The sequence below is a fragment of the Ctenopharyngodon idella genome, chromosome 23 (genome assembly GCF_019924925.1).
Source record: "Ctenopharyngodon idella isolate HZGC_01 chromosome 23, HZGC01, whole genome shotgun sequence".
Lineage (NCBI taxonomy): Eukaryota > Metazoa > Chordata > Actinopteri > Cypriniformes > Xenocyprididae > Ctenopharyngodon > Ctenopharyngodon idella.
In genome coordinates this window covers 25,336,316-25,349,690 of record NC_067242.1, presented here as the reverse complement: position 1 = coordinate 25,349,690, position 13,375 = coordinate 25,336,316, and the positions used below count along the sequence as shown (strand labels likewise).

At 38.5% G+C, this 13,375-nt stretch overlaps 3 protein-coding genes across 8 annotated transcripts in view; 1 reads left to right on the top strand and 2 right to left on the bottom strand.

Moving 5' to 3' along the window:
* Nucleotides 1-1,195: 1,195 nt before the first annotated feature.
* enkur (enkurin, TRPC channel interacting protein) lies at nucleotides 1,196-3,492 on the bottom strand. The gene is made up of 5 exons (XM_051882664.1): nucleotides 3,273-3,492; nucleotides 2,642-2,787; nucleotides 2,248-2,480; nucleotides 1,985-2,131; nucleotides 1,196-1,549 (listed from the first exon to the last, which is right to left on the bottom strand). Exons 1-5 carry the CDS (start codon nucleotides 3,350-3,352, stop codon nucleotides 1,376-1,378), a joined length of 780 nt encoding a protein of 259 aa, XP_051738624.1. The 5' UTR covers nucleotides 3,353-3,492; the 3' UTR covers nucleotides 1,196-1,375.
* A 203-nt stretch (nucleotides 3,493-3,695) lies between these two features.
* Nucleotides 3,696-8,695, top strand: LOC127506304 (threonine synthase-like 1). Of its 2 annotated transcripts, none has more exons than XM_051882661.1 (2): nucleotides 3,696-3,818; nucleotides 6,139-8,695. In XM_051882661.1, exon 2 carries the CDS (start codon nucleotides 6,163-6,165, stop codon nucleotides 8,350-8,352), a length of 2,190 nt encoding a protein of 729 aa, XP_051738621.1. In that variant the 5' UTR covers nucleotides 3,696-3,818; nucleotides 6,139-6,162; the 3' UTR covers nucleotides 8,353-8,695. The 2 variants fall into 2 exon arrangements, with proteins under 2 accessions (XP_051738621.1, XP_051738622.1); XM_051882662.1 differs by lacking the exon at nucleotides 3,696-3,818 and adding an exon at nucleotides 3,836-3,988.
* Nucleotides 8,696-9,757: 1,062 nt separating this feature from the next.
* Nucleotides 9,758-13,375, bottom strand: part of dpp6a (dipeptidyl-peptidase 6a) — a 435,379-nt gene continuing 431,761 nt past the window's right edge. For all 5 annotated transcript variants that reach the window (XM_051882657.1, XM_051882659.1, XM_051882658.1 and 2 more), the window contains one exon: nucleotides 9,758-12,062. In XM_051882657.1, the coding sequence (XP_051738617.1) occupies nucleotides 11,913-12,062 (150 nt within the window). In that variant the 3' untranslated portion in view covers nucleotides 9,758-11,912. The remainder of the gene's footprint in view (nucleotides 12,063-13,375) is intronic.

The following is a 13,375-nucleotide window of genomic DNA, read 5'->3' as shown; positions in this document are numbered from 1 at the left end:
CCATAACTGATTAATAACATACAAAATACTGTACATAATAAACTACATACCAACATTAACATAATATTTTGTACACAGATCAATTATAATGTTCAGAAATAGTTCTACAAAATTACTACTAAAGATTGGAAACAATTAATTGTTTGTAAAACTATCAAACTAAACATTTATTTGTTTCATAAATAATCCATGGACAGCTTATTTAATTTCTAAACAAGGTGATATAAAGATAAAAAATGACGTAATCAAACTACAGCGAGCAAACAAGCGACTCGCGGTTCTCGAATCTCAATCTCGTTCTCGAGTAGAATCGGTTGCAACGGTTTTCGGATCACCAGTACACAACCGAGAACCGCTTCTTTCGGACGTGTCCGATTTGAGAATCGATGAGCTGATGATACTGCGCATGCGTGATTCAGCGTGTGATCTGAAGCTACTGAACAGTAATGACTGTCATAGCACCGGTTAACTAGGACAACTGATGCTATGAGAGGACTCGAATGAGGGGCCAATCTGGCGAAACGTAAGTTTATGTAATTACAAATAAATCGTAATGTAAGGGGATCATGGTTTCTGCGCTGATGAAGACTAATTTATTAACTTTATAACTGTAAAACTTCGTTTGCACATCACTACCTGTATATGGATGCTTTAGATGCAAAATTAAATGGTAAGAAACGTTTCAGATTATAATCTGATGTTTTAGTTGACTGATGTTATGATTACTGACTTTATATATTTGAATGTGTTAAGTGTTTTTTCATCCCGGCCCGCGATAGACGACGTCATTACGTCGGAGCGTAAAAGAACCGGTGAACCGGTTTTTTCAACCGGTTTATTGAATCGAACTGTCCGAAAGAACCGGTTCGCGGAAAAGAACCGAACTTCCCATCACTACGAACTTGGCACGTCAAATAACGGTTGTATCAATTACATCTAATTCCACTAGGTGGCGACATATTTTGTCAGAACTTCTAGTAAATTACATGTTATTTTGTTTGGTTGTATATTCAGAATCGAGGTCTCTATTTGAAACCAAAAATCGTGATTCTCATTTTATCCAGAATCGTGCAGCTCTAATGCTCACTGATTAATCATGAACCAGATACATGTACAGTATGTTAAGAAAGTAAACAGGGATTATTTTCAATTCATGTTGACTTTAAAGGGATGAAATTGCTCAGAGACCAGTCAGTTCATCTAAAATTATCTTTATTGTACTTAGATGTATTGCTGTAAAACTTTACTGAAGCCTTTCAAACTAACCTTCAAGTACCATAGAAGAGGACGAGCAAAGACACTGTGGCAGTTTCAAATATTTCTAATGTTGTTCTTGGATATTTGCTGAACTTAGGGCCACTAGCTAACATCACGCTCAATTATTAGTGATGTAGATGGTTTTGTGTCGCTCAATCAGGTCAATATCTCTCTCCAGCTGCTTCATTTCCTGCTCCAGACGCTCCTTCCTGTATTTTTTGGGAGCTGTGTCTGTGACAACAGAGAGGCCCTGGTACTGATGATGAAGGTCATCCCAGTTCTTCTTCAGAGCCTGCCAAAAGTCATCAAGTCATCAGACATATCTTTTAATAAAAAAGACATTTTATAATTATTATCCACTACCATTCTGGGATCAAGTTTTATTTAGCAAGGACACAATGGTGTCCACCATTTTTAATCATCAGACATTAATATATATGCTTTCCCTTATAAATTCATTTACATTTGTGCTTAAAATCTTAATGTATAAAAAAGGTCATGTTAATTTGTTTATATTTACTCATACAGCAGATGATTTTATCCAACACAGCTGAAAAACTGAGGAACAACTACAGTACAAACACAAGCAATTGATCATCAGGAGATTAATGCTGCAAGTTCAGCAGCGCAAAGCTCTCGATGAAGACATCGTACGTGCCTTTCATCAGAACACAGGCTATAAATAATTAGAGATTGTTTCATTCAGAGTACATTTGTATTTGTTTACCTGTAGGATATTTTGTCGTTCTTCACCCAAGAGTTGTTTCATGGCTCCCTCTCTCATACGCTCCTTGACATAGTTATCATATTCCTCTTGAGCTTTCTTGACTTCCTCTCTGCGTTGGAGCAGGTACTCTGGAGTTTGACCATAGTCCTGAGAACATGCATACAACACATGCCTGAGGCTTTTCTTACTATTTTTGCAGCAAGTATGCATGAAATACAATAGCAACTGAAACATGGAACTCAACACCACATCACTCTTCTCACCTTCTTCTTAATGAATTTGGGGATGAGACCAGAGTTCTCCAGCGGTTGTTTGTCCCCCTTCTTGGTATCAGCATACGCTGGCAGCACTTTCTTTGGGACTGCCATGATGTTCTCAACAGCATTGGTCTTAATAAAGTTCTTGTTGGTGTGGAGACCCATGAGCGGCTTCTCTGTTCTTGCAGGTACTGGTGGTTTACTACGTAGCTCATCATCTTCATATTTAAATGGTTTCTCTGAAACGGTACAAATAAATGAACCAAGCAAAGCTTTAGTGGTCTGCACATGAAATTGGCATATTATGATCGTAATGAAAATATATTTATCTGTATTTAAAAGGTCAATATTATATAGTGAATGCTTAAAATTTCTTAAACAGCAAATGCAGGACATGTACTCTCAGGGAGTTTAGGTTCCTTGGAGTGTTTCAGTAGATAGTTTGTTGGCAACGGTACGTCCACTTTTGCTGGTCCCAGAGTTTTATTGGGGGATTTGTTCACCACTTTCTCCAGCTTCACCTGCTCTCTGAACTTTGACATGTACCTGAAAATTAAGATATTAATGGATGAATCTCACAAAATATGTCTAGGTCTTTCATCCCAAAATCAATAGGATTTTTAATTTTTTTTTTTTTTTTAATTGTAAATACATGTTTAAAAATATTTCACATTTTGACATCAAGTTCAATTAAGTAGATGTCCTACTAATTCTTTCTCTGTATACCGACAACAGTTTTTTTTACATATAGGTTTGTTTAATACATAATGAAGATTCACATTACATTCTCATTAAAAGGGAGTTAAAGCAAGTAGAACAAATTCTGGTACAAACACCTTACCATTTAAATATATTAGTTTTAATAATTGTATAACACATTATGGTAATGAGACCTGGTGGGTATCAATGAAAAAATGTGTCATTACATGTTACAATGTAGATAGATAGATAGATAGATAGAAAGAAAGAAAGAACACTCCATAATATCATCTTATTGCGGTATTTTATCTTAAAGCAGTCTGAAACTCTACCTGGGCGCTTTCATGGCTTTTTCTTCCTCTCTGGGAATAAGGTTATAGATGCTCTCTGGAGGATAGATGGTGTCGCTCATGATGTCTGATGATAGAGACAAAAATGACAGGAAACAAAGAGAAAAACTCCCGCTGTTTGCAGACTGTTTTATGAGCGTAATGGCCGACAGAATCGGTGTTGTTTAACAAACGTCACTATGACAACCACTGCCAAGCAACATTAAACAGTTTCCCCTTGTTTTATTTTCTCCCGCATTAGTCACAAAAGATTCATAGTTTCAGTTGTTTAAGTTGCTTAAATGTATAACTCTAACAAACCTTACAAACAAAACTTTATCACACATGCTAAAGATTTGATTTTAGTATTATCATTTGAAAGTGACGGTACTAATGAGAGCCGTATGATGAATTCTCAGAAAGTAAACGGAAAATGTCCTTTTGCTGTTGCCGTACTGATGCGGTTTGTTTACATGGTGGTACACGCTATATACACACGTGAAAGTGAGATTACTATAGGCTATTAGTAAGATAAACGCTGTACTATAGGTAAACCTTACTTTTTATACTCAACATATTGCCATATATGTGTGTAAATCTATTATATGTAATCATGTACTCCTATCAGAAAACATTAACTTGCAATTGTAATGTTCTGCGGAGAGACAGACTGCCAGATAGACAGTACAGTCTGTAGTTATTTTTCTCTGCATTTTAAGGTAAATGTCATTTTTGAAAATATATTCCGGTTATATAATTGCCATACATAGTCTTCATTAAAATCCCATATTTACTTGAAATTGATAAAAACTAAATCACTTTTTCATGTTGCACTCGTTTCATGTTTGAGTCCAGCCAAATAATGATGAAGAAAGTGGCGTAGCGCAAAATGTATACAGTCTAACGTCACAAATCTTGCTGGGTGCGTAAATCCACCCAAAAAAAAAAGTTGAAAAAAGATCCGCACACGTGTATCCAAAATCATATGGCACTGATGAAGAGTTGATCTCGAAAACATATTGCACTGCACTTTATAGCACCTTTTTGCAAGTCGTTTTGTGGCCTCTATTGAAGCATAATAAACGAACTGTTGGACAACCAAATAATGAAAACATAAAAACATTCTTTTTCTTTGATTGCTAAAATCTGTTATGTGAACTCATGACTAAATAGATTTAAATTGCACACCACATCAGTGCATAAAGTCGTAGGAAATGAAAATTCATCCTATTTTCTAAATGCATGTTTCTTATTGTTCATTCATGCATATGTTAATTTTTTGTAATAAAAATATAATTTGATCTTGCAGTGAAACGTTAGACTCTCTGGCGATGTATGGCATGCCAGACTCTCCAATCAAACATTTAGTTCGATTATAGCCCCATTTCTGCAAGGCCCACATTTCAAAATTCAATAAGTGGAACCAAGTCCCCTGCCACACTTTTTTTTTTTTTTTTTTTTTCCTTTTCAATAATTTGTTACACTCAGATGTACCTCTCAATGTGGAAGAAAAGATCTGTCGATACTTCCATTTCAAAGACTTTAAGGCCCTTAAAGGGTGCTCACAAGCACCGCCTCTATGCACGCTTCTGCCGAGTTCACACTGAGGCGAGCTACACAGCAGACTATTAAAACAAATCATTACATAAATTGAGTCAACACAATAAGGGTCGGTTTCACAGACAGGGCTTTAGACTATGCCAGGATTAGGCCTTAGTTCAATTAGGGCATTTAAGTAGCTTTAATAAACATGCTTTAAAAAAAAAAAAAAAAAAAAACATTACTGATGTGCATCCTGAGACAAAACAATGGCACTGACATATTTTAAGATATGTCAGTGTAAGTTGCTTTCAGCATTTTAGTCTGGACTAGCTTAAAGGGTTACTTCACCCAAAAATGAAAATTCTGTCATTAATTACTTACCCTCATGTCGTTCCACACCCATAAGACCTTCGTTCATCTTCGAATTAAGATTTTTTATGAAAATTAAGATTAAGATATTTTTGATGAAATCCGAGAGGTATGTGACTCATCCATAGACAGCAGTTTAACCACCACTTTCAGAAAGGTACTAAAAACATTAAAATGATCAATGTGACTACAGTGGGTCAACCTAATGAAGCGACGAGAATACTTTTTGTGTGCAAAAACAAAACAAAAATAATGACTTTATTCAACAATTTCTTCTCTACCCTGTCAGTCTCGTACACAGTTGACGCAGTGAACGTAGTTCAGCGCTTCCTGGTTCTACGTCAGAACGCCGACTCATTATTGGCCAGCTCCTGTGTCAGCATCATACGCATGCGTTGTGCTGCTCACATGAGCAGCGTCAGCCAATACTAACTGGTGTTCTGATGTAAAACCTGGAAGCACTGAACACAAACAGCATATGAGAATGAAAGAAGAGAAGATATTGTTGAATAAAGTCATTATTTTTGTTTTGTTTTTGCACACAAAAAGTGTTCTCATCGCTTCATAAAATTAAGGTTGAAACACTGCAGTCATGTGGACCATTTTATCGATGTCTTTAGTACCTTTCTGGACCTTGAAAGTGATAGTTAAATTGCTGTCTATGGACGCGTCAGATACCTCTCGGATTTCATCAAAAATATTTTAATTTGTGTTCCGAAGATCATATGAACGAAGGTCTTACGGGTGTGTCACGACATGAGGGTAATTAATGGCAGAATTTTTATATTTGGGTGAACTAACCCAAAAATGAAAAATGATCAAAACCCTAAGCCTCGTCTGTGAAACCATGGGTAAAAGTAATATGTTTGTACATTTTGTATTTTAGCAAATGCTCTATAATTTTACTGTTATATCTACTGACATGATTTTAATTCTGTAATATATTTCTGCTTCCTAGATTATATGATCTTTTTTCCCCAAGATGATCCCTGCAAATTTCGGCCAACTGTTGGCTAAAGTGGGAAAGCTGAGGACCCACCTGCTATTTGCCCCATTTGGTTCTTCATACTTCACTACAGCACGGCTATCAAATCAAATCTCTAAACCGCATGGAAGAAACATTCTCCTGATGGGTCCTCCTGGGGCAGGGAAGACCTGCGTAGGGCGGATTGTGGGACACAGACTAGGTATGCCTGTCATTGATATAGATGACGATGTTCTTGAAAGAACATGGGGAATGAGTGTGGCAGACAAGCTCTCTGAAATCGGTGGAGATGGTTTTATTGAAGAAGAAGGTAAAGCGGTGTGCAGATTCACTGCCACAGGAAGTGTCATCTCACTGACCGGCTCCAATCCACTGCATTCGGACACCATGCGGCATCTGAAGCGCTCCGGACTGGTCATGTACCTGGATGTGGACACAGAAGATATCATGCAGAGACTCTCTCGAATGAAGGTGAACAGGATTGTGGGTCAGGATGCTGGTGTTTCTATGAGAGAGATATTACAGTACAGGAAGCAGTTTTATGAGAAGTGGCTAGATGCGAGAGTCCTTTGTGGGACAGGAGACTCTGTGGAGGACGTGGCTGATAAAGTCCTGAGGACTCTGGTCAGATATGAGGATTCAGAATCAGAGATGTTTGTTTCAACAAGGAGCCAAATGTCAAGTGAGCCCAAGTTCTTCAGTGATGTCGTCATAGAGGGTCTTGCACCAGATGGAGGGCTTTATGTACCAAAAAAAGGTTTCCCCAAACTGGAACCTTCTGAATGGTTGAGGATATCCAGCATGCCATATGCCACAAGAGCTGTGGCCATACTGGAAAACTGTATCCATCCTATGGACGTGTCCCCTGTAGACTTGAGCGCAATGGTGTGTCGCGCTTACGGCCAGAACTTCGCCAATCAATCGGTTGTGCCTATAAAGCACCTCACTGATCATCAGTATCTTCTAGAACTCTTTCATGGCCCCACTGCCTCTTTTAAAGACCTGGCACTGCAGTTAATGCCTCAGCTGTTCGCCCACTGCCTGCCGCAGATGTGCAACTACCTGATTTTAGTGGCCACATCTGGAGATACCGGAAGTGCGGTGCTGAACGGCTTTAGAAATCTTAAAGACAGTGACCAGGAGAGGATCGGCGTGCTTGTGTTTTTCCCTGAGAATGGAGTGAGTGAGATTCAGAAGCTACAGATGACAGGATTTCAAGAGGGCAATGCCAAGTCCATCAGCGTCCTGTCCGACTTTGACTTCTGCCAGAGGAGCATTAAACAAATGTTTGGGGACTCAAGCTTGATTGGACATTTAGCTGTGGAATATGCCACAGTTCTCAGCACCGCAAACTCGATAAACTGGGCTCGACTGCTTCCTCAGGTTGTCTATCACTGCTCGGCATACATGGACTTGATTAGAAATGGCACATTGAAGTTTGGAGACCCCATAGACGTGTGCATCCCTACCGGAAACTTTGGCAATGCTATGTCAGCCCTGTATGCCAAACAAATGGGAATCCCCATACGAAAGGTGATCTGTGCGTCCAATCATAACTGCATCATATCGGACTTCATCACTAGCGGCAAGTATGATCTCCGCAACAGGAAGCTGCTGGTTTCAAACTCTCCTGCCATTGATATCCTGAAGTCTTCCAACCTTGAGAGGTTCATCCATCATGCCTCCGGTGGGGATGGAAGTCTCATCAGAGATTTGTTTTTAAATCTAGAAAGAGACCAGTTCTTTAAAGTGTCAGAGACTTTACTGCAGAATATAAATCTGGAAGTTCAAGCTGGTTGGTGCTCAGAAGATGACTGTTTGAGGGCCATACGAGAGGTGTACGCAAAAACAGGCTACATAATGGACACTCACACAGCGGTTGGTAAAGTAGTCGCCGATCGTATACATGACAAAACCTGCCCGCTTGTGATATGCTCCACTGCACACCACGGGAAGTTTGCTCCGGCTGTCTTAAAAGCCCTACAGTGTCAAAATATCCCAGAGGATCCTGTTGAGCAGTTGGATAAACTCTGCACCATTGGAGGCAGAGAGCAGATGCATGACGCTCTGCTGAAGTGCATGAGAAATGACGGACATCATCCACATAAAGTATGTCAGGCTGACTATAATAAACTCACAGATGAAGTAGAAACTATGATACAAGACTCATTTCTGAGAGTACAGTGAGACCTGCAATACCTGAAAATGTCCACTTGATGGCGATGTCTGTCAAGAAACCCCAAGCATTATGGTTTAACAAATCTGAACACAAGGTGACATTAATGCAATGGGATTAATTGCTTTTCATGTTACTTAAGTCCATAAACTAACCATAATTGTACTTTATCCCAGTCTCTCAGATGTTTTATTAATTTAGTGTTTATATAACAAAATGTTAACTTCATAATAAAAGCCTGTTTTATACAGAGTTGCTAAATTGCTTGCCAACAGTTAACAGTTACATAATGAAATATTACTTGGTGGAATAATTCTTTGAGTATTATTAATAAATATTATTTATTGATCATTATTTTTTTATCATGTTGTTGTTGCCGCGTATAGCTTATTGCTTTAAAGGAATAGTTCACCCCAAATTGAAAATGTGCTGTTAATTTACTCACCCTCAGCCCATCCAAGATGTAGGTGTCGTTTTTTTCCCAGTAGAACAGTAAAGAAGATTTTTAGCTGAAATCATGGTCCTTGGTGATTCATATAACGGCTACCATCACTTTGAGAGTCCAAAAAACATATACAGGCAAAGCAAAATGAATACCACTGGCTCTTGACAATTCATTGAGGTCTTATGAAGCGAAATGATCGGGCTGTGCAAGAAACTGAACAGGTAATAATGCTGTAAATAATGTACGTTTTCTTGCACAGACCGACCATTTTGCATCATAAGACCTCAATGAATCGTCAGGAGCCACGGGTATTCATTTTGTTTTGCCTGTAAATATATATATATATTTTTTAGTCTTAAAGTGACAGTAGCCATTGACTTGCATTATATTTTCATTCTTTGGGTGAACTATCCCTTTAAGGGTTGAAATACAAATAAATAAATCGACAAAACAAAAAAAGTGTTTCCCTCTTGAAGGGATAGTTTACATAATTTACTCAACCGCATGTTGTTCCAGACATGTATGACTTTCTTTCTTCTGTCAAATACAAAAAGAGATATTTTGAGAAATGTAGCAGTGTTTTTTTTCCCCCTCCATACTGTGGAAGTAAATGGAACCCAAAACAGTTATGGAAAATATCTTTTTTTATATTCTGCAGAAGAAAGTTATACAGGTCTAGTAAATAATGACAGAATTTGTATTTTTGGGTGAACTAACCCTTTAACATCAAAACATTCACATTGAATAAGCTGACAGATCCAGCAATAAAGGTGTTTATATGCAACACTGAATCGAGCACAGGCAAAAATGTAGATCTGCTGATCGGGTTTTATTTAAACCGTTTATGACATTTCCCAGATTTAAAAAAAAAACACCTTCTAAGATGCTTATTTACATAACCTTAGAGGTCTTAAGGTCATGCGTGTAAATACACTCATTCACTTAATTCACAAGAAAGCGGGACATCAACATTGAAGGCTTTCAGTTTATTTTGGTTACTTACGTATTCATCCTCTTTTCTCCAAGTGAGGAAAACAAATCATAACAAAGGTGATGATAAAATAGTTTGTATTCAGAGAGGTGCCACAATATGACTGTTCTTGCTGAAACAGCAATCCCATCATACTCTTGGTCCCATGTGACTTTTTTTCATTGCGCATTTCAGTTCATAGTAACCGTGACCTCCGCCGCTCTGCTCGACACAGGAGAACAAAATACCTTCAAATGCTTTATGTACAAGAAACACTCAGATATTCAGAGACTTAAATGATATTTGAGTAACATTTATACATCAAGCAGACAAGACTGAGATCTCACTCACAAAACTACCGGAAATGAAATGCAAGTTGGAACATTCAAGCCGTCAAAAATACTATGCAGATAATTTGACCATTTTTAAAAAATAGCTTTTGAGTTGCAAATGGTTTTTCGACATGCACTATGAATGTATCAAGATTAAACATGAACATTTCATCCACACAAAATAAAACAGTTTATCCTCAAGAGCTTTTATAGGCAAAAGTTACAACCGATAACTGTTCATATACAGTACTGTGCAAAACATATAAACATACCATACGTGACTTAAATAATATAAATGCCAACTAAAGCGAGTTGGCTACTGCTGTAATGTGAAACATTTGCACAATACTGTAATTCATAAGCGTTAAAGGGACGGATATTCTGTCGTCATTTACTCAACCCTTATTGCAAACCTGTATGACCTGCTCTATGAAACACTGAAGGCTTGTTTCCATTCAACTCCATTGTATTGAAAGGATAGCATGAGCATTCTGCTAAACATCACTTGTGTTCTACTGAAGAAAGAAAGTCATACAGGTTTGGAACAACATGAGGTTCGAGTCAATGTCAGAATTTTCATTTTTGAGTGAACTATCCCTTTAACACAAAAGTGTTTCCTACCCTACTTAATATACTTTTTATGTACAGATTTGTTTTGGCCATGAATTAACAAATGTTCTACAAAGTGTCTGTAAACCCTCAGAGGGGCTTTAGTTTAATACTGAGGTAATGTTGAAATCATACATTTTAATTTCATGCTCCATTACTCGATTCTTAAAGTGGATGGAAAACCGCTATTAGCAGGATGCGAGCGAGTTTGTTTTGTTGACGGTAAAACAACACTGGCTCACACATGCGCAAATAAATATAACAGTTATCGTACAGTCGATAATGGATTTCGTGATGCGAGCGTTTTAGATACAAGATTTTAGTCAATCAAACGTAAGCCTTGAATGACTGGTGATATTCACAAGGAGGCTCTTCGAACAGGATTGTTCGCCCCCGTAATAAGGCACAGTGACTAAATCAACATAGAGTGCTTTCTCCAGCACTGACAGACCATCACTTCAAGGAAACACACGCTGAGAAGTGGGATCAACAGTCTCGTACAACTGTCACGGTCTGTGAGATTAATGAGAATCGTTTTTGCTCCCCTTCTGCTTGATGAAGTTTCTGCAATGAATAAACACCATCTAAATACACACTTGAGGCTACAAGATTTCCAAGACTCGGACACGCTTGAACACTGAAAACAAGTTTTATCGATATCCAAGTGAATGTTTTTCATGTGCGACTTTACACTGCAACACCAGACATGAGCACAATTGGACATGAGAAGATCTTTTGAACCACAAATGAAATGTTCTCCCTACAACAACCCCCTTTTGCCCAAAACACCAAATATCTATTTGAATCAAACACTGAATGACCCCTCAAGTCTTGCTGTTTGCACAGCTCTCTGGGATTCAAAGGCCAACGTGCTTGGAAGTCAGTTAATATCCCAGCGTCTCATCTGTCAACATGATGTACAGACCAGAGACTCCCAACACCTTCAGAAGCTCATAACTGGCCTGCCAGGGAGAGCGAGACGATGTGGCGCCAGCCAGATGCCACGCCGCGCCGCACGGCCGCGGTCTGTTGAGGGTTGATGGATAGTGAGGAGCACCTGGAGGGGAGCTGAGGCAGGAACACGAGGCAGGGCGGTCTCAGAGTCGGCATGCTACACTGGGAGGGAACTGAAAACTGGAGGGTTTGAATTTATGGGTTGCATATTATGTGGCAAAAGGAGCTGGCTTTGTGCTTGGACATCACGGAACGGGTGGACTAACCCTCCTCTTCGCTTTCCTCCTCTAGCGCCTCCTCGAACACTTGGTCCGGGAGCCGGAAACACTCCTCGAAGAAGTTGACCAGCGACTGACTGAGGTGCTGCCGCGTCCCCTCGTTGTGAATGAAGTGTCCTTCGTCTGGGTAGATCTAACAAAGGACACAATGACAAGGTAATGAGCTCAATATCACAAAACTCTGAATACCACTTTCACACCGCATCTTTTGGCGTGAACACAAGTCAGTTTCTCTTTAGAGTTTTATTTAGTGTTTGTGAGAAGAGTCTTTGTGCATTTATTTCAGGATAGTTCCAGAGATCTCAGTGGTTGTTTTCTATTAAAACTAACAGATTATATGAAGGCTTTTTTATACGAAGGTCTTGGAAATGTTTTTCACCCTTGCCTTTGATTTTTGCTACTCTTTAACCCTGTAAAGCCTGACATATGACATGTTAGTCAGAAAACCCTTTTTTTAATGGAACAGTTTATTAAACCTTTAGATACAATCCATCAAGCTTTTATGGTTCATACAGTATTGGTGCATTTCCACTGCGTGGTACGATTCGGCACGGCTCCGCTCACTTTACTTTCGTTTTGCTTTTCCACTGCAGTTTAGTACCGTTTCAAAGTGGATGGGTAGACTGATCGTTATAGTTGCGCCACCTCTAATGCTGTGAATCCGCTTCTTGGCTACCAATGAGAGGAACGTCAGCACCTTGTCTATTGACCACGATACAGCCATTTTGTGTGTGTGCGAATGTCGTTTAAAGCAAGTCATTTAAAAAAGTTGTGCAAACAAATGATACTGCTGTGGCTGTTACCGACTATTTAAATCTAGCAGGTTTGGTGTTACGTGTTTCAAATCCAATGACGCTGGTAGTGATGATTCTCTCTGACTAATCAGCAGTGTTTACATGTCACATTTTAGGATCGGCTCACTTGAATCCTCAACCAAGGTGGTACTATTTAAGCAAGCCGTACCATTCCATACCGAGCCGTACCATGCAGTGGAAAAGCTTGATATCTTATAATCTAAATCAATGAGATATATTAACAGTATAGCAGACTACTTGCATAAAATGCAATAAAATATCAGTTGTTACTCTATATCTCCCAATAACCATCTTGGTAACACTTTAGAATACTATTCCATCATTAATGAATAACCACACAGGAACAAATGAGTAACACAATATTAACATTCTAGTTACTACTATTAACTAATACAAAACTCTGATTAATAAATTAATAAGTAATAGCGTTCAGTTGAATGTGGTAGTTCACTATTAGCTAATCAGTAACTACAGTTTCATAAATAATGTGACTAATGCAAAATGTATAATTAATTCTAAAGCGAAGGTCAAGGTAACCCACTAGTAATTACTCAAGTATTACCAAATCCTATAGAAGGAATCACTGGTAACACTTTACAATAAGTTTCATTAGTTAAACATTAATTAATGT

What these genes read in the sequence shown, in the direction of transcription:
- enkur (XM_051882664.1), bottom strand. Translation starts at nt 3,352, where the DNA reads ATGAGCGACACCATCTATCCTCCAGAGAGCATCTATAACCTTATTCCC. An exon ending in GGAACCTAAACTCCCTGAGA is followed by an intron (nt 2,481 to 2,641) that starts GTACATGTCCTG and finishes GTACCGTTTCAG; the next exon opens with AGAAACCATTTAAATATGAA. An exon ending in AACGACAAAATATCCTACAG is followed by an intron (nt 1,550 to 1,984) that starts GTAAACAAATAC and finishes GACTTTTGGCAG; the next exon opens with GCTCTGAAGAAGAACTGGGA.
- LOC127506304 (XM_051882661.1), top strand. Translation starts at nt 6,163, where the DNA reads ATGATCCCTGCAAATTTCGGCCAACTGTTGGCTAAAGTGGGAAAGCTG.